This window comes from Tamandua tetradactyla, chromosome 2 (assembly GCF_023851605.1).
Source record: "Tamandua tetradactyla isolate mTamTet1 chromosome 2, mTamTet1.pri, whole genome shotgun sequence".
Lineage (NCBI taxonomy): Eukaryota > Metazoa > Chordata > Mammalia > Pilosa > Myrmecophagidae > Tamandua > Tamandua tetradactyla.
The window spans coordinates 197,670,522-197,692,720 of NC_135328.1; the positions used below are offsets into that span (position 1 = coordinate 197,670,522).

A 22,199-nucleotide genomic window follows, 5' to 3' on the forward strand; every position below is an offset into this window, starting at 1 on the left:
AGTGAGGGAAAGGGGAATTCGCTGAGAACGCTGGGAGTCTCCTGGAGCCCCGCCCTTACCGTGCTCAGAGGCCATTTGCAACTGGATCCGTCTCGCGCGGTTCCGTACCCGGCAATGTTAGTTATAAAAACAGGTTTGAGCGGGCCACGGTGGCTCGGAAGGCAGAGTTCTTGGTTGCCATGCCGGAGACCTGGGTTCGTTTCCCGGTGTCTGCCCATGTTAAAAAAAAAAAAGAAGAAAAAGGAAAAAAACAGGTTTTGAAGATTTGTTCCCCGGCCCTACAACGGATAGGTGGTTTACTTCGCTGGTTTGCCAAGTATGGCGGACATGCAATAACCGCCGTTATATAAGCTGGTTAAGAAACCTTTGAAATAGGAGAAGACATTTAGAGAAAGATAGTCTCTCAAGGCATGGGATCTGCCCTGTCACATGTGAAATAAGTATTTGGTAAATGCATGAGACGGAGGGAAGTGTGCTAGCGAATTGGCTAAAATAAAAAAAAAAAACAAACAATGTAAAACAAGTAGGCAAAATCCTTAAGATACATATTACACGAGTTACCTTTGAGATGTGATAGAATTGCGGGGATAATGTAAAGCGAATAAATGTGAAGTCAATTGACAGAGCATTTATGGGACTCTGTGCTGGGGGCTTCTCAGACATTGTTTACTCTCACAGCGACTGTAAACATTTTTCTTATTATCCAGATTTTAAGATGTGAAACAGGCTCAGAGCAGCGGTTCTCAAAGTGTGGACTGCAGAGGCCTTGGGTCCCTGAGACACTTTTGGGGGTCCGTGAGGTTAAAACTATTTCACGGTAATACTTAGACTTTTTTTTTTTTTTTTTTACTGTGTTGATGTTTGCACTGGTGGTGAAAAAAGCAATGGTCAGTGAAACTGCTGGTGCCTTGGCAGGAATCAAGGCTGTGCCACATAATTGTACTAGTAGTCATTGTATCCTTCATCACCACATGTTAACAATTTTTAAAAAGTCGGTCTTACCTAAGAATGTCATTGATGAAGACGAAAAAATTACTTAAAATTTTGACCCTTGAGTACCCATTTTTTTAATACACTGTGTGACGAAATTAGTACATATAAAGCACTTTTACCGCATAAAAGAGTAGATGGTCGTCTCCAGGAAAAGCTCTTATGCAATTGTTTGACTTGCAAGCTGAAATAGCCACAGTTTTCTATTTAGTGCTGATGTGATGCCTCTTTCAACGAACTGTGTGGGACTGGATTTTCTTCATATGCTTAAACTAGAACAACGTATGTCAATATGTTTGAATGCAGAAGCAGATGTGAAAATCCAGCTGTCTTCAGACATTAAAGAGATCTGCAAAAACTGTAAAACAATGTCACTCACTCATAATTATTGCTGGAAAATAGTTATGTTCTAATAAAAATATTGTTAACATGTAATGGGTTGTTTAAAAATGTATCATAAATATTTTAAAAATTTATCAGTTTTAATTTCAGTATAGTAAGTTGTATAACTTTCAGAAACAAAAGTTCTTTGGGGTTCTCAATAACTTTTATTAAGATTGTAGAGGATTCCAAGACCAGACTGTTCAAAAACTGATAGTTTACAGAAAGGAAGACAAATAATTCTGCTGGCTACAGTACCAGCATTGTTACCTTTTAATCACTCAATCAACATTTATTAAGTATTATTTATTATTTATTATATGCGAGGTATTGTGCTAAACACTAGAGATTCTTAGGTGAAACCCTTTTTCTGTCCTTGAGAACTCACAATGGGAGAAATAGATATGACAGCAAATTCTAGTACTGCTTGATTAGTGCTTGTGCAGATTTGAAAGGATTTATGTACCCTGGAAAAGCTGTCTTTTAATCCTAATCAGTCTTGTGGGAGCAACGGTTTCTTCTAATCCCTACTCACTACTATAGGTTGGAAACTTGATTAGGTTATCTCCACAGAAATATGACTCAAATTGATAGTGGGTATTAAACTTGATTAGATGGAGACGTGTCTCCACCCATTCTACATGGGTCTTGATAAGTTTACTGGAATCCTGTAAAAGAGGAAACAATTTGGAGAGAGTTCTTTTGAGAACGAGGAGATTGCCGCAGAACCATGACAGAATGACGAGAGGACTACAGTCTACCAGCCAGTGACCTTTGGAAATGAAGGAGAAGGCCTCCTGGGCGTGAAGCAAGAGGCCTAGAGAGGAAGCTGGTAGACGTTACCCTGTTCCCCACATGCCTTTCCCGTGGAGAGAGAAACCCTGAACTTCATCGGCCTTCTTGAACCAAGGTATCTTTGCCTGGATGCTTAGATTGGACATTTCTTTAGACTTGCTTTTGGACATTTCCACAGCCTAAGAACTGTAAACTAGCAACTTACTAAATTCCCCTTTTAAAAGCCATTCCATTTCTGGTATATTGCATTCTGGCAGGTAGCAAATTAGAACAGTGCTTTTTGATATGTATAAGGTGTTCTGAGAGCATGAAGACAGAGCAACTGTACAATCTGCTAACGGCTGGGCGGGTTTCATTGGGGAGTTAAAATTTGAGCTAAGAAGACTTGAGGGAATAGTAGACTAAAGGGGTGCACTGTGGATAATGACAGCATTTTAAGTTGAGGAGCTAGTGGGTGTAAAGGTAGGCCAATGGTCCCCTAGGAAGTGTGAGAATGCAGCTTTATGAGGAACATTAAGGGAGAAGTGAGCCATGAGCCTGGATATTAAGCAGGCACTGAATTAGAAAAGATCTTGAAGGCCAGACCAAGGAGTTTGAATTTTATCTGCAGGGAGCAGGGGGCCAGTAAAGCTTTGTATTAAAGGATTGCTGTGACCATCTTAGTACTTTAGAAAGATAACTCCAGGGGCAAAACTGGAGTAGATCGTAGAGACTGGTGGGAGGATGTTTAAAAGGTCCATCAGGTGCACAGATAGTTCAGGATAGAATTCTTGCCTGCCATGCGGAAGACCTGCCTTTGATTCCTGGCCCATGAACCCCCCCCCCCCCAAAAAAAAGTCCCACAATCATGTTAGCTTTGAACCCTTGATGGTAAACCAGGGGAGAAGAGAATAAGGAACAGAGACATTTCTGAAGTAGAGAATGCATAGAATTTGATGTCTCACTGGATATGAGGAGTAAGAGACTCAAAGATGATACCAAAGTTTGGGTTTTGCGATGCTGAAGTATGCAGGTTTCTAACCCTGATAGTTGGGAAAGGAGACTGTGAGGGTAGGGAGTAAGGTCCACAGTTAGAGGTGCAGATGAGTTGCTTGAGAAAGATATGGGTGTATATAGGCCCAAAGGGTAGTTAGATATATGGATTTGAAACTGTAGCAGGAATACTGAGTTGTAAATAAAGATTTAATGGTGGTGGATAAAGTCACTGGAAAAGCAGGGAGAGTGATGAGAGAACATGAAAATCTAGCATTTAAATGATAGGAAAGAAGAAGGCAGCAGAACAGAGAAAGCAACATCAGAGAACCAGGAGACAGGGTGCTTCTGAAGCCATGGAAGGAATTTTAGGACTAGGGTATGGCCAAAGTATCAACTCTTACAGAATAGTCAAGTATATTCAGAACTGAAACAAGCCTTTGGATGTGACAGTTAACTGAGAAGTCACTGCTCACTTCAGAGAAAGCCATTTTAGTTTGGACGTAGTTTAGATTTTAATGACTTGAGTGACTATGGCTTTAGAAAGGAACACAATGGATGCAGGCCAGACGTGAAAAATGGAGGCAAAGCCCATTTAGTTTATATCTCCATCACTACTTTTTTTCCCACTTGTCATTCAAGTTCCTGGACTCTACAGGAATTTCAGTTATTTAAAGTTAGAATAGATGATGTGTAAGTAGTGTTGGAGAGGGTTGAGTAGATAGTGTAGGATAGTGCTGTTTTAATAGTGTAGATTATGTGCAGTTAGTGTAGCATAGTGTACTGGTTTGAAACTGTTGTATACCCCAGAAAAGCCATGCACTTTTCATTCAGTATTGTTGTGTGGGATCTTTTTACTTGTTTCCATGGAGATGTGATCCACCTAACTGTGGGTGGTACCTTTTGATTAGGTGTTTCTACAGAGATCTGTCTCCACTCATTCAAGGTGATGTCGCTTACTGGACCATTTTGAAAAAAGCTTCAGTGCTTACAGAGCCCACACAGCCAGAGACCTTTGGAGATGCAGAAGAAAAACACCCTGGGTAAGCCTCATGAAATGAAAAGCCAGGAGAGAATGCTAGCAGATGTCACCGTGTGTCTTCCTAGCTGAAAGAGGTGTCCAGTATCCAATGACCCCAGCAGAAGCCAGCCACGAGCCTTCCTAGTTGACTAAGGTTTTCCAGACATCCGCCTTTCTTGAGTGAAGGTAACCTCTTGTTGGTACCTTTATTTGGACATTTTCACAGCCTTAGAACTGTAAACTTGCAACTTAATATATTCCCTTATCAAAAGCTGTTCTATTTCTGGTATATTGCATTCTGGCAGCTTTAACAAACTAAAACAGGGTTGAAGAAAAGAGTGTTTTTTTGGGGGTGGTGGTAGGTGGGTGGGTAGGAAGGATAAAAAATAAAATAAATAAATGTGAGTGTGTCCTAAGTGCCAGATGGAGGGAAATTGAAAGTGTTTGTTCTTGTCAGACCTCCAAGGAAGGAGGCAAAATTTTGGAGGGAAGGAATTAACAGTATCCACAGAAGAGACAGATGAAGGAGAAAGTGGTCCGTTCTAATGGTTCTTTCTTTTCCCTTCATGCTTCCTGTGTTTGGTATTGAATCGAAGCTTGAAGCAGTAGTTTTGGTTTTTCTGACATCAGGCCTTGGCTTTTCTTTCTTGCACTTTGTAATTTTCTGAAAGCACACCCTGCCATTCTACCACTTTCCCTATTCAATACACATTAGATCTGTCATTTTTTGAGAGTGATTTTCCAAACTTCTCATTCTCCAACTAAAGTCTTCTTTCTTCTGGGGTGCAGTAATCGAAACTTCCACAAGGAAGTTCATTCACTGTTTCAGCAAACACTGGATAATGTGCACCTTCAAAGCAGCCTTCTGGAGACAATGCTTAACCTCAAAAAAGTAGTAGTAACTTGAGGCCTCTTTGGAGTGCTAGTAGAATGAAAATCTGGGAGCAGGGGGGAATACAACGACAGAGTTCTGTCTCATGGTTTCTTTTAATCCTTGTTAAAAGGTGATATATTAAACAAGACCAGACCTTGAAGTGACAAGTAGAAACTGACTCATCTCATTGCTGAGGCCAGTTGAATGGAAGCTGGACTTTTTTATTGGAGAGGAGTGTATGAATTACCAACTGTCCTTTTGTGATGTCAGCCTGATGTCCAATTATATGTGGTCCATACTCAATAAATCCTTGCAGGGACAGTTGATTGGGATACAGTTGCTTGCCCTTAAATAGATGCAAAGAGTGATTACATAATTTGCTTTGATCTTGGGAAAAAGACTTCACTTCTTGGGCTCTTCACTGGTAAAATGAGAAATAACCACTTATTCCATAGGCTAGGGGTAGGCTTGATAGGGTAAAGCAGCTAGTGCAGTACCTGGTATCCAAAATATGGCATTTACAGTTGGCTCTCCTTTCCTCAGCCCAGGTGTGTATACAGACAGACATGAACATGATTGCCCCTCACCTCCAGCTACATTTAATATCCTTCCCATTATTTTTTTCTTCATCAACTTAGGGTCTCTTGCAAAATTTTAGTATTCCTTTTGGTTTCATGAATAATGTAGGATATAAACAAATATTTGACACCAGAAGTATTGTTTAGTTTTTAAAAATTCTAAAATACTTTAATAATTAATATTGATAGGAAGACTGATATACAATGCAATTACTTATTTACAAGGAGATTCTGTACATCAGGGAAGCATCTTGAGTACAATACATCAGACTTTTATTCTTTACATTATGATTGTGAATTGGTAATTTATAGGAAAAGGGAACACAAAATCCATTTTATTAAAAAACAAAACAAAACCTGAAAAGAGTTGACCCCCAAGTATCTTATTTCAAAAGAACATGCATGAGATGAAAAATGAACTAGATTCCTTGGTGGCCCATGGAAGGCAGAAAATTAGCTTAGAAAATCAAATCCTCTTTCAAGGTTGGCACGTTAAGGGAAAGAAAGGCAGTGAAAGGGTTTGAAAATACCTCAAGACACAGAGAATGCTGTGGGCATAAACCAATTGTTTCCAAACGAACAAGCCAGAATGGCCAGAAGTCAAGTTAGCAATTAACGTGTGGTAACCTTTCATACAGACCTCTAACAGACTTCAGTAGAATGTTCACTTCCATTCCTCATTTCAAATGTAAATGAGATCCAAGGAGATGTAGACCCAGTATATCTCCATGGCCACAAAACATTTGACAGTAACAGAAATCCAAATACCTCTTTTCCCCCTTAAATGAGAAGGCACTGACTTTTAAGTTCACTTTAGCCTTTTCGTACTGACCTGATAATCTGATTTTTCAGCAAATAATGCTGACAAGAAGGGGAAAAAGAGAAAAATCTGCGAAAAATTACAAACAGAACAAAGGTAAGGGCCTGCTGCAGAATAAATCTATAAAGCAGCCAAAACTTTCTGAAAATTAAAGTGAAGGAAAAAAAGACACATTTACCAATTAAATAGAAAATTATTTTCCTCCACTTAGTGTGGCTTGGAATTAGAGAGAAATAGTGAGGCTTTATGGTTTTCAATAAAAATCAAAGAAAGCAACCAACTGAATCTTCTATTTTAAGAAATCCTATTAAGAGTATGTTACAAATACAAAAAGGGTGGGGACATAGCCAGTACCCAGGCACCAACCACACTGGCAAGGGCTTGGAAGAGAGGTGGGATGAATGAAGTGGAAGCTGCCAGAGAGTCAGCAGGAGGGTCAATGTTTGGAGTTAGGAGAGACAGCACAAGAGGGAAGGGCAAATAGAAATGAGAAAAAGAGAGGAGCAGTGGGTCATGATTGTGTCCTTCTGATGATTCTCAAAAGACCTTTTCTTATCTACCCATATCCCTTAGGACTCTGCTGTGATTCTGGCTGGAGGTGTGAGGGCTAATGACACACAAGAGTTCCCAGAGAACTGCTAAAACTCTGTTTTACAGAGGAAGGTATATCTATTGGTCAGCATCATTCGGTAAAAAGTACAACAGCCTATACAATTCAAATTTAAGTCACAAATTAGTTTTCTGCCAAAGTGGCATTAACATGAAGACTTGCTTTGTTTTTGTATATAGAAAATATACACATTTTCTCATGTTACAAACTTGGAATCTGGTTAAAGCTGATTCTTTAACAGAAAGGAAATACATAAATTCCCATCACTTTTTCAAAACCATTTTTTTTTGCAAAAAAAAAAAAAAAAAAAAATCAGGGTGACCTGTGCCAGAAAGGAGCAACATATCAGATCCTGAGTGTCCTTTCTTATATTGTTGTGTTATAAGAGCTATAGTGCAATGCTTTTCAACTGACATTCCAGTGTGGCGTGAATGTTTCCCCTGAAGGAAGGCGTCCCTTTGCCAGAAAACTGGGGGCCTCCAGAAAACAGTTTGCCCACCACCAGCTGGGAATGATGGCTGGAACTTAGCACCTACACAAGTGGGTTCCTCAATTAGAACAGGCAGGTAAGGCCAATGGTGCCAACTGTGCTTCAGCACAGGCAGTCTTCTTGGGTTGAGGATGCAGTGCAGCCAATAAAACTTGGAAACTGCAAGTGGCCCAGAACTTTGGTGGCTGGTGAGGGAAGACCCCTCAACTATGCTGCAATATTAAAAAGTTCAAAAGCACTGACAAAGTGTTCAGCTGTGCCCCAGGGGCAGGCATCATATGAGAATTAATTCCAGTGAAATGCTACATTCACAGAAGTGCTATTCATCCCAGAACTACACCCCAGAGGGTCCAATTCTGGTTGTGCTGGGAAAAACTGAAGTATAATATGTCACTCTGGAGGATGAAGCAGCAAAGCAGCCATGTTATGGGGGAGTCATTTTTTTCTTCTCTCAAACTTCAGCATCATGGACGATGGTAGCTAAAACAGATGATCAAAAAGAAACAAATTACCAGGTAATGTAGATGCCATTACTACATTAGTAGTCATGAAATGTTATATCCTAATTAAAAAAAAGGAAAAAAAAACCTTCTCCTCACTCTAAATTTACCTGACCTTTCTGTAGCCATCTTATTCTCCTGATACCCCCTCCTTCCTTCTTGAAACTCTCTTCTCTTGACTTCTGCAACATTTTTTCCCCAGTTTTTCTTGTTCTTCTTCAACTGCTTTTCCTCAGTATGCTTTCCTGATTCCTCTTCCTCTGGCCACCCTTTAAATAAAAAGCAATTTCCTCCCTAAGATCAACCCACTGTCTTCTCTCATAAATCTATATCACTGAGCCTTGCTTTTCTCTTGAACTCTGGTTTAAGCATCTGTCTTCTAGGCACCTCTACTCAGTAGGTCACGGGTCCTTCAAATTCAACATATATAACGTATTTTCAATTCTGCTTATTGTCTGCCTTCCTCCTTTAGAATAAGAGTGCTGAAAGGACAGGGGCTTTACCTAGTTCCCTGCTGTATCCCAAGCACATTATCCTGTACCTATTATCTAGGAGGTATTCAATAAACATTCATTTAATAAATTTATTGAATAAATGTCCTAAACTGTAAACCTGAATTATTTATGTCGTTAGCCTGAAAAATCACAAGTTAGAAATCTAAGAGTCATTTTTACTATTTCCTATATTTCCTCCATGGAATCCAATGGATAATCAAATCTTGCTAATTCTAACCTTGAAATGTCTTTCAAATCTATCTCCTTTGCATTCTCATGGTCACTGTTTTGGTCTGTGCTTCCACTGACACTACCTGTAACTATTTCAAATACTTCCTAACTGGTTTCTTCATCCTTCCAAATCGCCTTCCACACTGCCATTTTGAAATACACAGAATTCCTTCATATACATTTTCAATGGTTTCACGATTCTAGCATAAAAAGTCAAAGCTGTTCAAAATGTGCCCCAACTCATCTTTCTGGCCCCTTCTTATCCACATTGCCCCCACATGTCCTATTTTCAAGACACAATTCTCGTTACACATAAACACCATGCACTTTCTACCTCTTATAACTTTGCTTATGAAGGTCCTTCTGTTTGCAATGATCTTTTCTTCCTTTTTGTCTACATAAATTCTTGGTACATACATACTCTCTTATATACTTTAAGATCCAGCCTAATGTTACCTTTTCTATGACTCTTCTTTTTATCATAATCTATTGCTATTTTTTGATTTGTAGTCACTATAGCACTTTATTACTATTTTAACAACAAAAATAGCTAACATTCACATAGGTAGGAAATGGGGGAGTTGGGCTATGAACTCTAAGAAGACTTACTGAGGCAATTTATCATAACAATTTTACTGTACTTAGTAAAACACATCTTTTTCCAGATTACATTAAGAACTTCTTATAGGCAAGTATGGTTTGTTATTTATGTTTGTATTTCAGTGCCTTGAATGGTGTTATTGCTGTTAAAAGGATCTGTCTTCACGCAGGGTTCAGTAAAAAAAAAAAAAAAATTCTATAATCTAAATAACCATTGGTCTAAGATATGAAGAAAAACACTTGAAAAATTATTATTTTCTAACTTTGCTTGTTATTCTTTGTACAGCAAGCTCTGTATTTGTCATTACAGATTTTTTCATTTAGCCTCTTTATAAATGCTTTGAGACTCATGTAAAGATATTTTCTCTGATTCCGTTTGTTGCTAGCTAATTGTTTAGATATCAGGAGGGTGCTTAATCACAACAATGAATTCCAAATCAAAGTACTTCTTGACTTGTTTCTGAAAATGGTTAAAGTCCACACACTAAACTGGTAAGGTCAATTGTGCTAGGCAGAACAGAAACCAGAAAGGGGAAGATCTTGTCTAACACAGGACAATCTCCTCGTATATAACCTGGGATAGTGGGGTGCAGTGAAGAGAGCACACCAAGAGATTGAAGCCATTCATGCCTTTCTCCAAATCCTGGTCCTGCAACTTAATAACATGTCAAGCGAGTTATTTAACCCTTCTGAGCCTCCTTTTTCTCATCTATAAAATGTGGATATTAACATATCTTACAGGTTTACTGCAAGGAATAAATAATATTTCACATATATATGCCACCCTCAGAACAGGCATTCATTCTTAGTTCTCATCCCTTTCTCTTAGTGTAGTCGCGAAACCATCCCTGAGTGTCTTCCTTGAAACCATGTCGTTATAGTCTTTCATACCTGATTATATGTGGAATTTTTGTTTGTTTGTGTTTGGGGAGGGGCAGGCAACACTTAGCTCAGTGTCTGGGACTTACCGTGTAAAATGTCTGCTTTCTTCATGAACCTCCATTTCTGAACTTTTAAATTCATTTAATTCTTTTCTTATGGCAGCCTGTGGAGAAAAAAAAGTGCTTCAGTATCTATAGAATATGATCTGTCATCTATTCTCTATTGGAGAAGAGAAGCAAGGTCAACATATACAGATAAATTCTGAGCCTGATTCACATCACCTTCTTACAGCAAGTAACGAACACATTCAGGAAAAGCTGAAAAGAGTTTTCAGGAGAGATTGGAGCATTTAGAATTTCCATAACATATAAAATTGCTTTTCCCATTATAAAAATGAAATGTAATTACTAAAATATATCACCCAAGCTCCCTCCAATCAAACATAGCCATTGTTAAAAGTGTTTATTCCTTCCCAATTTTTTTTTCTTGTTATAAAGCAGGGATTTTCTTTTCTTTCAGTTTTGGTGGTGGTGGTGGTGGTGTCATGAGCATAATATCTTGGTTTGTGTGTTTTTGCCTTTTTGTGTCCTGCTTTGAAATTTATCATAACAGAACTAGAATCTGTTTTTATGGCTCCCCCCATTCTAATTAGTGTCATGCATCCTAGAAAGACAGAAAGGCACCAGACAGAGAGAAGGGGAGAGAGACAGAGAAAGAGAAAAGGAAAGTAGAAAAAAGCAAGCTTTATAATTACCTTGTCAGCAGGGGTCAGTTTGGTCCAAGGTTTGTCAGCTCGTCGGTCATAATCATGAGCATCTGTTACCTCAACATATTCATTGAACCTCAGAATCTTCCTGGCCAGTAGTTCAGCTACTGTGGGTCTTTGACTGAGCTGAAAAGAGGGAAGCCCTTAGTTCATGATGCCAGGGATTAGGCATCAATCAAGCATTCAAACTGCCTCTAACCCAGCACTTCAACTTTCGCTGCACATTGTAATCACCTTAGGAAATTAAAATTTTGATGCCTGGGACCCATCCTGAGAAATTCTGATTTAATAATCCTGGATGTAAGGAGTTTTTAAAAAGCTCTTCAATGCATAGCTAAGATTGAGAAGGTCACTCTAATCCAGTGCTTCTCAAACTTTAATGTGCACACAGATTGCCTGGGATTCTTGTTAAAATATAGATTCTGATTAAGCAGGTCTTGGGGGTTGGGACCTGAAATCTCGCATTTCTAATAAGCTTCCAGGTGATGCCAATGCTGATGGTCCATGAACCACATTTTGGGTGGCAAGGTTCACATTTTTTACGGAAAGGGTCATTATTTATACATAAATAAATGCATTTAAAATGAAAGCAATATCTATTAGTGGAAAACATTAAAGGTACGTTTCCTTTCAACATGAATAATACCCAAGATGGTAGATTCTGTTACAAATTATGATGTAAAGCTGCACAACTGAGTAACCTGCTCAATCTGAAAGCATTAAGTCTGGCCTCAGCCTCTAACTGTCTTCTATTTATCAAGGACAACTCCTCTGGTCCTGAAGAAGGGGAGAAGTGGAAGAAATCTGGAAGAGAATGTCTAGATCTCTAAGTCTACTGGGGATTCCTATAGTTCTGAGATATTGAGAGAACTTAGACCAAATCAGAATCTATAGGAGACAATTACAATCTATTGCAGTGGGAAGGAAAGGAACAAGAGATTGGTACCAAGGCTTAAAAGCCAACCAGGTTGAGGACAGAAAAGACTCTACCCTAATTTTTCTGTTGGTTTAAGATACTTTTCAGATATTATTAGTGGTGAGTTTATTTCAGTCCTTTCTTTGATTAGAAAACAACCAGTTTGTTTTGCAAAACCGAATGCTATACACTCCTGTTACTTTCTTTACACTTAAACAGACTGTTATTAGAGACTACATTAAAATTCCAGGTCTACCAAAAAAAAGCCAAAATTTATTCAATTAAACATTTAATAAGCACCTTCTTGCGCCAGGCCTTTTCTTTAAATAATAAAAATAGAAAACAAAAAACTCCTTTCAGTGGTAGAATGCTTGCCTTCCATGAGGGACACCCGGGTCCGATTCCCGGACCATACACCACCCCTCGCCAAAAAAGGTAGAAGTCTTATTCTTTAAAAAAAATGCTTGATAATGTTGGGTTGTTTCTATGTTTGCATCGTGTCTTATATTTTCAGAGCAATCTATGGTACTTCAAGTCATATTAGTTTCTTTTCAATCAGATAAATCATACAAATTGTAAGATATCTGGTCAGCAGCCTTTGACTGAAACCAAACATATGGGTAGTACCTTTCTCGTGAGTCGACGTTTAATCTCTCGTTTTTCTGCTTGACGATCAGCTTCATTTTTAGCTATAGTATAGAGTCAGAAACAAAGATAATTACTTCGAAATGATAATTTGCACTGAAAACTTTTAGAACTTATATAACACAGACAGATATTTCTTAAAAGCTCCAAATCAGAATACAATATTAACTTTGGGGATGGCTAATCAAGATAATTTTATTGCTAACTGGTACAGCCAAATTCTCAAGAGCAGGGATCAGCAGATTAAACTGCCAAATCTTGTTAGCTGCCTGTATTTTTACTGTCCATAAACTAAGAATGGTATTTACATTTTTAAATGGTTATTTTAAATGGATATATAAATACTTACATAATAGCCAAAGTTTGCGAATCCCTGCTCAAGAGTAACCCACTATCATGGAGAAGCAGCATGAAACTCTAAGTTCTTTATAGGCATATGATATGCCTATAAAGACTTCCATACTTTAAAATATAAAATGCTTTACTAAGTTGTGTATATCTAAATAGTACTGAGAGGATATGGCCTGGACAGATCAGAGGTTGAACATGTCCATAGGTAACCCCAGGAAAGACTAAACCTCTTAAGGGCGTTTGTAAGACTCTCACTCTATACTCTGGAAAAACAAATCAAAAACCACACTAGATTAGAATACCATGTGGAGAAATTAAGTAGTGTACACAGAAAGCAAATTAAATTCATAGTCCTATTTTGTGACTTAGAAATGCCAAGAGGTAAAAAGTGTTAACAGATGAAGACTTTCATCTGCATTTGGGACTTGTTTTAGACCCTAGCCCCCAAATTCCAGGAAGGTCCCCTTTACATACAGATCCATTACTTGGTTCTCACAAGACAGAAAAAGTTGAGTACATCTATTATACACTCAAATCCTTCCAATGCCAAGGTAGTTCCCGGATGCTGTGAGAATTTTTAAACAAAATTTCCTGAAGAGTATCCCAGTACACTAAACAATACCACAATGGTGTCTTCCAAAGGAAGCCTGGGGGAACTCGGTTCCTTCAGGGAAAACAATATCAAGTCCTTCCCTAGTTGGAACATTCTCTGCTTGGCCCTTGTAATAAATGCGTTTTTTCTCTGTTAAGTACATTAAAGTCAGAAACATACAAAGAAAATCTATACAACTTTATTTCCACAGCTGGACTCACGCTGCAGTATATTTCGTTGTTCTAATTCTTCTGGTGTTGGTCTTTGACTCAGTCGCCTAAAAAGGAGATTAAAAAAAGTTATTGTATGTTAAACCTCCCCATCCTGTTTATAGAGATTGTTTTGCCACAGTTTATATTAGTCCCTAAAGTTTAATAAGAAATAAACTTTCAAATTGCTAATGTAAATACCACAACACAAAAAAAATGTTTTGAAATTTATCGTAAATTTCAGAAGGCCAGGATTCCAGTTCTAGTTCTGACACCAACTAGTACTCTCACTACAAAAACGCTCTGTTAGACTACTAAGTGTCCTCATCTGTCTGTGAGGGATTTGGACTAGATAGTGGCTCCCAAACAAATTTGCTCCTTCAGAAGAAATGGGCACATTGTTAAAAACACATTAACATAAATTCTGGTTCAGGAAATCAGAATGAGGGCTGAAATTTTGTACATATATATATATTTATAAAACTTCTCATATGACTCTGATGTCCCTTTTTAAAAATTTTTAAACCAATGTTTTCTGGTGATACTCTGTAATTCCATGATTTTAATTTCAGTCCTTTCTGTGAAGAATTGGATGACATTTCTTTTCTCACCAACGGTTTTGAGATGTTACTCATCAAAGATAACTTGTCATTTCTGGAATCAGAAAGCTATTCATTTCTTACCTTTAATTTATACTTCTTGCTATGTGAGCTTCCTGCTAATTACTCAACTCACTAATTGCCTGCACAGAGAACTCCCAGTCCCATTTTATATACATTTTACAATTTTCTTTATGTATTTCAAAGGATTTTTTCTGCCCCTCCCGATAAGACCTTTTTTGTAAAAAACAGCTGTATTGAGGTATAATTGAAATACAACAAAATGCACATTAAGTGTACAATCGGATAAGTTTTGACATAGGTATACACCCGTAAAGTATCAACTGCAATCATGATAATGAACATGTCCATCATCCCCCCAAAATCTCCTCTTCCAGATACCTCATATAAGCAGAATACTACAATATTTGTCATTTTGTGTCTGGTTTTAAGTTTATTTAGCATAATGTTTTCAAGGTTCATCCATGTTGTAGCATGTATCAGAATTTCATTCCTTTTTACAGCTAAATAATATACTATTATATGTATGCACCACATTTTGTTTGTCCATTCATCTGTTGATGGACACTTGGGTTGTTTCCATGTTTTGGCTATTGTGAATAATGCTGCTATAAACAACAGGTCTGAGTCCCTATTTTTTCAATTCTTTTGGATATATATTCCATAAGAATTTTAAGATGTTTGTTAATTAAATTTAAAAGGCCTGCTGGTGTAATTTTGATTGGAATTGCATTGAATCTGTTCATAATCTTAATAGTGAATCTTCTTATCCATGAATGTGGTATTTCTCTCCATTTATTTAGATCTTTGAATTTCTTTAGCAATATTTTATAGATTTCAGGCCTTATACAATTTTTTGTCAGATTTTATACCTACATATTAAATTTTAGTTTTAAGTTGCTCATAGCTAGCATTCAACAAGACTATGACTTGCAAAACAAACACTCAAAGATGGAAAAACAACTGTGCAGTAAAGTAAAACTGGGTCTATTTTCAAAGGTCCTTATTCTTAACTAATTCCTAATCCAGTGGTCTCTTGACAGCACTGCATTAAGACTGCCAATTTAACTAAGACTAGTTATAAGATTCTGGACGAAGGGGAGGGAGCACCAATTCAATCTGTTTCTTTGGATTTGCTATTTGCAAAATCAAAGGAGGGACTATGGGACTAATGTGCTGGTTTAAAAGAATGCATGTACCCTAGAAAAGCCATGTTTTAATCCTAATCCCATTTTGTAAAGGCAGCTGTTTCTTCTAATCCCTATCCAGCACTGTATGCTCGAAACTGTAATTAGATCATCTTCCTGGAGATGTGATTTAATCAAGGGTGGTTGTTAAGCTAGATTAAGTGGAGGCTTGTCTCCACCCATTTGGGGGGGATCTTGATTAGTTTCTGAAGTCCTATAAAAGAGGAAACATTTTGGAGAATGAGGGAGATTTGGACAGACCAGAAAATTCTGCAGCACCATGAAGCAGAGAGTCCATGAGCCAGCGACCTTTGGAAATGGAGAAGAAAAATGCCTCCCAGGGAGCTTCATGAAACCACAAGCCAGGAGAGAAAGCTAGCAGATGACGCTGTGTTCACCATATGCCATTCCAATTGAGAGAGAAGCCCTATGTTTGTCATGTGCCTTCTCACTTGAGAGAGAAACCCTGAACTTCATCAGCCTTCTTGAACCAAGGTATCTTTCTCTGAATGCCTTTGATTGGACATTTCTATAGACTTGTTTTAATTGGGACATTTTCTCAGCCTTAGAACTGTAAACTAGCAACTTATTAAATTCCCCTTTTTAAAAGCCATTCTATTTCTGGTATATTGCATTCTGGCAGCTAGCAAACTAGAACAGATTTTGGTACCAGAGTGGGGTGCTGCTGCAGTTTGCAAATACCAAACATATTGAATGGCTTTTTAAATGGATAAGGGAAAGAATCTGGAGGAGTCGTGAGAAGCTTGATAGAGAAGGACTAGAATGCTTTGAAGAGATTGTTGATAGAAATGTGTATTCTAAAGACATTTCTGATAAAGCCTTAGACAGAAATGAGGTATGTGTTATTACAGACTGGAAGGAAGACGAGCCTTGTTTTAAAATGGCAGACAATCTGGCAAAATTGACTAGTGGCTTTGGCTGGAAGGCAGATTTTAAAAGACATGAACTTGGATATTCAGCAGAAGAGATCTTCAAATTAAATGTGGAAAGTGCAGCCTGGTTTCTCCTTGCAGCTTATAGTGAAATGTGAGAGGAAAGAGAAGCTGAAAACTGAACTCTTGGGTACAAAGAAATCAGAAATTGAAGTTCTGGAAAATTCTGAGCTCTCTAGAAAGGGAGACCCCAGAGAATAGTGCCCTGTGTGAGGATTTAACCAAATGTGGAACCAGCACAACTAATAATAAAATTTTTCTGCTCCTCCTGCGACAGCTGAAGGGACACAGGAGGTGATAGTGGTGAAGAAGTTACCACCCACCTGTGGCTCATGAGGTCAGGCAAGGTCTGGCTGTAATAATTTGTTTCTGATGTCTCCAACTAATGGATTCCAGAGAAAATGGATTTCCATGAGGAAAGCCCCAAATCTGGGAATAGACTAATAATAATGCTATCTATTGTCTGGGTAGATGACAGCCCCATCATTTGTAAGGTGGGAGTAGTCAAGATGATACCAGGAAACTCAGAAATGGACAGTGCAATACTACCTAACTGTAATACAATTATGTTAAAACATTGAAAAAAAAAAAGATGATACCAGGAAGAACAGCTACTTGGGATGGAGGGCTGCATCTATGGCCACGAATACTAATTCATTTTTTAAAATGTATGGTAAAAAAAAAAAAAAGTATGGTAAAAATGGGTAACAGAGATTAAAGACTTCAGCTCCATACTTTAAAAATGTTTACTTAGAATAGTTCTCAAAGTGTAGGCCATAAGACCAGCAGGATGAGCAAAGATACAAATTATCAGGCCCCATGCTAGATCTTCTGAATCAAACACTCTGATATGCTATCTAGCAATCTGTTTTTTAACAAGCCCATCAAGTGATTCAGCTGAATGGTACAGCTTGAGAACCACTGAGAGAATTAAAGTAGCAAAAATTTAGAAGCAATACATCCAACAGTAAGGATATGGTTAAATTAACTATACTACATCAATTCAATATACTATAATATCATTGTTTATTGTCCCACTCTTGCCCCACTCTGAGGGCCAAATCCTGCTTTTCTGGAGCCTGCAAGCTAAGAAGCATTTTTACATTTTTAAAGGTTGTAATATATATATTGAACCGAGACTGTATGTAGCCCACAAATCCCAAAATACTTACTGGTTGGTCATTCACAGAAAAGCTTGCTAAACCCAGGTTAATAAGGTAGTAGGATTATGGGTGGTTTATATTTCTTCTTTTTCATACTTTTGAAACTTTCTCTAATGAATATGTATTTTACTTTTATACTAGAAATAAGAATTTGCAAATCATAACTGTTAGGCTAGAAAGGGAGGATTATTTTTGTTTTCACTGACAAAACAACTAGTGGCTATAATAAAGTCCATGACTCTGGAAATAAATATGTACTAAAGTGGACAAGACAGACAAGGTCCCTGCTCTCATGGAACTGGGGGTGTGTTGGGGAGAGAATGATCAAGCAAATAAATAAGAATAGCTGAAAACTCATAATCTGAATCTCGTCATGAGGAGACAATCAAATAAACTCAAATTAGAGGCACTCTACAAAATAAGTAGTCTATGTTCTTCAAAAGTGATAGTATCATGAAAAAATTAAAAAGGGTAAAGAACTATTTCAGATTAATGGAGCTTTTTTTTTTTTTGCATGGCACCAGGAATCAAACCCGGGTCTCCCGCATGGCAGGCGAGAACTCTGCCTGCTGAGCCATTGTGGCCTGCCCAATGGAGCTTAGCATGTAATCTTGGATTGGATAACAGAATGGGGAAAAAACTGCCATGAAAAGACATTACTGAGATGATAGGTGAAATTGAATATGGGCTATGTATTACACACAAATTGGTATTGATGTTAAATTTCTTGAATATGATAATCTGCTGTGGTTAGAAGAATGCCCTTGTTCGTAGGAGATACATGCTGAAATATATAGGGGTAAATAATCATAATGTTTGCAATTTACAATGATTTAGGAGAAAATGTGTGCCTATATGTGTCTGTAGAGAGAGAGAGCACATATACACCTAATAAATGATAAATCAAATATGGAAATGTTAATGGTTTGTTAATCTAGTTTAAGTGTATACTAGAATTCATTCTTGCAACTTTTCTGTAAGCTGGAAAAATTTTTTCAAAATAAAGTAAAATAAATACATAAATAAGAAGTTTATCTGGACCTTGAATGTAAAAGGCCAGACCCTCAGTTTTCCTGCATATGATCTTTTGGTATCACATCTAGATGTGTATTTACCAAACTGATTTCCAGGTTGGTGACTTGTGAGTTACAGATATTGTCAGAATAAGGGGAAACCTACACCTCTTTCTCCTCTGATTTCCCTTCTAATTACAATAGCAAACAGATGCAGAGGTCATACAGACTGATCATTACGTTTAAGTAAAGGCATCTGACAGACGGGTCTCAGGATCCAAAAACAAGAAAAAGGGCCAAACTTGTTCCTAGGCACAGCATTTACAGCAAAGTCATGTGTCTGGGAGACAGGAGAGTATATTTCCATTAATGAACAACCTTAGTGCAGGGAATACGTCAAGGGTTATATTTTCTTCTCTGCAGAAGAAACCTGCGTGGGCAAACACCTATCTACACCTGGAGTTTATGGGAAGCTTGTCTGTATTCAGTCTTCCCTATGCTTTTGGTTCCAGCTGACTTGAAAAATACACTAAGATTTTGAAAGGAGGCAGTTACATGGAACACAAAATGGATATGAGAAATATGGGTGTGATCTTTTTTACTAAGTTGGCACCTGATAGTTGAGGAACCAGATAAAAAAGTAACAGAGGAATCTTGCTGTCCTGGAACCACCCTGATTTCCTGTATACTTTTGTAAAACCATATGTCTAAATTCATGTTTAAAGCTCTGAGAGCCATCCAGTTCCTTAATTTCCAAGTTCTTAGAGGATACCCAACTGTGTCCAACATGTATTTTAACTACTTCTAAAATTAAAAACAGACAAACAAAAGATAAATGAATGCTCCACCACAAAGCAAATCTCAAATTCATATGCTGGTATAATCAAATCAAATCAATCTAAACAAAGGCCTACCGAATTAGTGTGTTTCCAATTTGGTGCCGTATTTCATTCCACTCTTCCTTACTTTTTCGGGGCCAAGAATTCAGGTTCAATTCTGGTTCACTGGGTCTGTGGTTCAGCTTCATTGCCAGTGTGTCCTTCCTCTTCACTTTGTTGGCCAGAGCATCTTTGCATAGGGGGGAGAAAGAAATGTAGATGCTAGAGGCTTGACACCAAAGGGTCAACACCTTACCTGGAGCAAGGCAAGAGCCTGAACAAAGATAATACAGTGTAACTCCTGGCTTCCTACTTGACCTCATATGATCTAGCCAAACACAGAATAGATGTGTGGCGAGGGGGAGGGGCTAAAGACATCTAAAATTCTTTTAAGCCAGATGGGCTCAGATAAGCCAAAGATATCTTCTCTCTTCCAACCCATCCTCATATTTTTCTCCTTATTAAGAGTTGCTCGAGGAGAGGTAATCTAAACATGGGACAGCCCTCTGAATTACAACAAAATGGCTTTTTGCATGAATACTTTCATAATATATCATTTTTCAAGCTGCTTTCCCACTTTTAGGAATCAGGATTCCTACTATTCATAGGGATGTGTAGGCATGTGTGTGTATGCGTGCATTGTCCCACGAATATAATTCATTAGACTACATGTGTTGGCTTAAATCTCTTGCGTACCCCAGAAAATCCAAGTTCTTTAATCTTCACTCAATACTGTTGGGTGGGAGCGTTTTGATTGTGTCCATGGAGATGTGTCCCACCCTATTGTGGGTGGTAATTTTTGATTAGATGGTTTCCATTGAGATGTGTCTCCACCCATTCAAGGTGGGCTTGCTTGCAGGAGCTCTTTAAGAGGGAACCATTTTGGAAAAAGCTTGAGAGCCCACACAACCAGAGACCTTTGGAGATGGAATATGCCCCCAGGAGAGCTTTATGAACAAGAAGCCTTGAGAGAAAGCTAGCAGACTTCCATGTTTGCCATGTGCCTTTCCAGTTGAGAGAGAAACCCTGAACATCATTGGCCTTCTTGAACCAAGGTATCTTTTCCTGGATGCCTTAGATAGGACATTTCTATAGTCTTAGAACTGCAAACTTGCAACTTAATAAATTCCCTTTTTTAAAAGCCGTTCTGTTTCTGTATGTAGCATTTCAGCAGCTTTCAAACTAGAATACTAAGGAAAGCTTCACTTTTGTCTTTTTAACATAGCTCATGTATCAGTTTTGCTCTATTCCATATTTAATGGAAACACGTTTCACTCATTTCTAAACACTTGAAGAATGAATAGCTTTTCAATCAAAAACAAAAACCTGAATTATTCAGTCTACATACTTCTCTCACTGGCTGGTTAAAATAGTGTGTTGATAGCAGAGACAAGGAGTCTTTCACAGTGGCTTCTAACCACCAGCTAGCCAAGTGATCTGACGGGAGAGGGTGCCTGATTCCATTAATTTTATCCTTGTTAGACCAGCAAGTAGCTTTGTATAAAATAATTCTCTCTTTTGCTTTTCCCTCCCTCTCTTACTGCTTTGGCTTTCATCTTCTTCCTCTTCATCTCGGTACTGAATAGGACCCTCTGAATCAGAGTCACTCTCCTTCCCTTCTGCTTCCTCCTGCAGACACTGCGGAAGTTTAGGCATAACTGAGGTAGATGCCAGGTCTTCACTGAATGCACAGGGGCAGATCTGCTCCTCTTCTTCTTCATCGTCTGGACTGAAAATTAACATAATTATATTTTCTTTTCAGAAACAAAAGGGATAAGTGATTTGCAAGGCAAAGTCTATGAATGAAATCAATTTATAATTCCCTTCCTTAACAATTTAAGAAACTTTTTACATAACTACTAATCTAGAGGCCTGTCCCCTGATGACCTACATTTGAGATGAAAGTTTTCTCTGGTCTGATTAATTGAGAAGACTGTACAGCAACTAACACTGTACCTGGCACACAGAAAATACAACAAAAATATTTACTCCACGTGCCTTTATTTTTTGTTTTCAAATTATGAATTGAATAGATTTTTTTATTCTTTTCCATCTGCTTCCTCAGATTCCACACTACCAATCCAAAACCACTTGGTAAGCAATCAGACCATCATGACTGTTAGAAACAAAATTAGAATATACTGTTTCTGAGTAAGGTTACAAGCTATTAGTTATGAGTGCTCGATGTTTAGTTAATGAACTTTGTTTCTATATTAGCTACTCCTGTGCCTTTTTTGTTCCCTTCCTAGTTATTAACTAGCTACAAAATAACCAAAATGTGAAATAATTTGCTGATCAATGAGAGGTGCTGAGATATGTACAAATGAAACAAAGATTCTGGTGCAGAGAACATAATCAATTAATGTATTAACTTTAGTTCCCAAATTGGGAAATAAATTCATATAATTCATCTACCTTTGATTTAATAAGGGACAAAATGATAATCTAATCCAGGGAAGCAAACAGAAGTAAAGATGAAAACTAATGTGTCTCTCTTGGCCCTGCAATCTGGAGGCATAAAACCACAATTTACAGTCTATTTCAAACTCCTAAACTGTTGATTTCCAGGATGTGAAATAAATAATTCCAGTAACTACTAACATTATGGCAAAACAAGATGTAGAATGCTTCAACAGTTTTTCTTATGACAATTCTTTAGTTATCAAAT

At 37.8% G+C, this 22,199-nt stretch overlaps 1 protein-coding gene across 18 annotated transcripts in view; it reads right to left on the reverse strand.

Annotated features, from left to right (window-relative positions):
* Window positions 1–7,337: 7,337 nt before the first annotated feature.
* PHACTR4 (phosphatase and actin regulator 4) overlaps window positions 7,338–22,199 on the reverse strand; it is a 143,424-nt gene continuing 128,562 nt past the window's right edge. For all 18 annotated transcript variants that reach the window (XM_077150618.1, XM_077150616.1, XM_077150608.1 and 15 more), the window contains 7 exons: window positions 21,073–21,260; window positions 19,568–19,721; window positions 13,730–13,785; window positions 12,548–12,609; window positions 10,993–11,130; window positions 10,325–10,401; window positions 7,338–8,011 (listed from right to left, as the gene is read on the reverse strand). In XM_077150618.1, coding sequence (XP_077006733.1) covers window positions 7,996–8,011; window positions 10,325–10,401; window positions 10,993–11,130; window positions 12,548–12,609; window positions 13,730–13,785; window positions 19,568–19,721; window positions 21,073–21,260 — 691 coding nt within the window. In that variant the 3' untranslated portion in view covers window positions 7,338–7,995. The remainder of the gene's footprint in view (window positions 8,012–10,324; window positions 10,402–10,992; window positions 11,131–12,547; window positions 12,610–13,729; window positions 13,786–19,567; window positions 19,722–21,072; window positions 21,261–22,199) is intronic.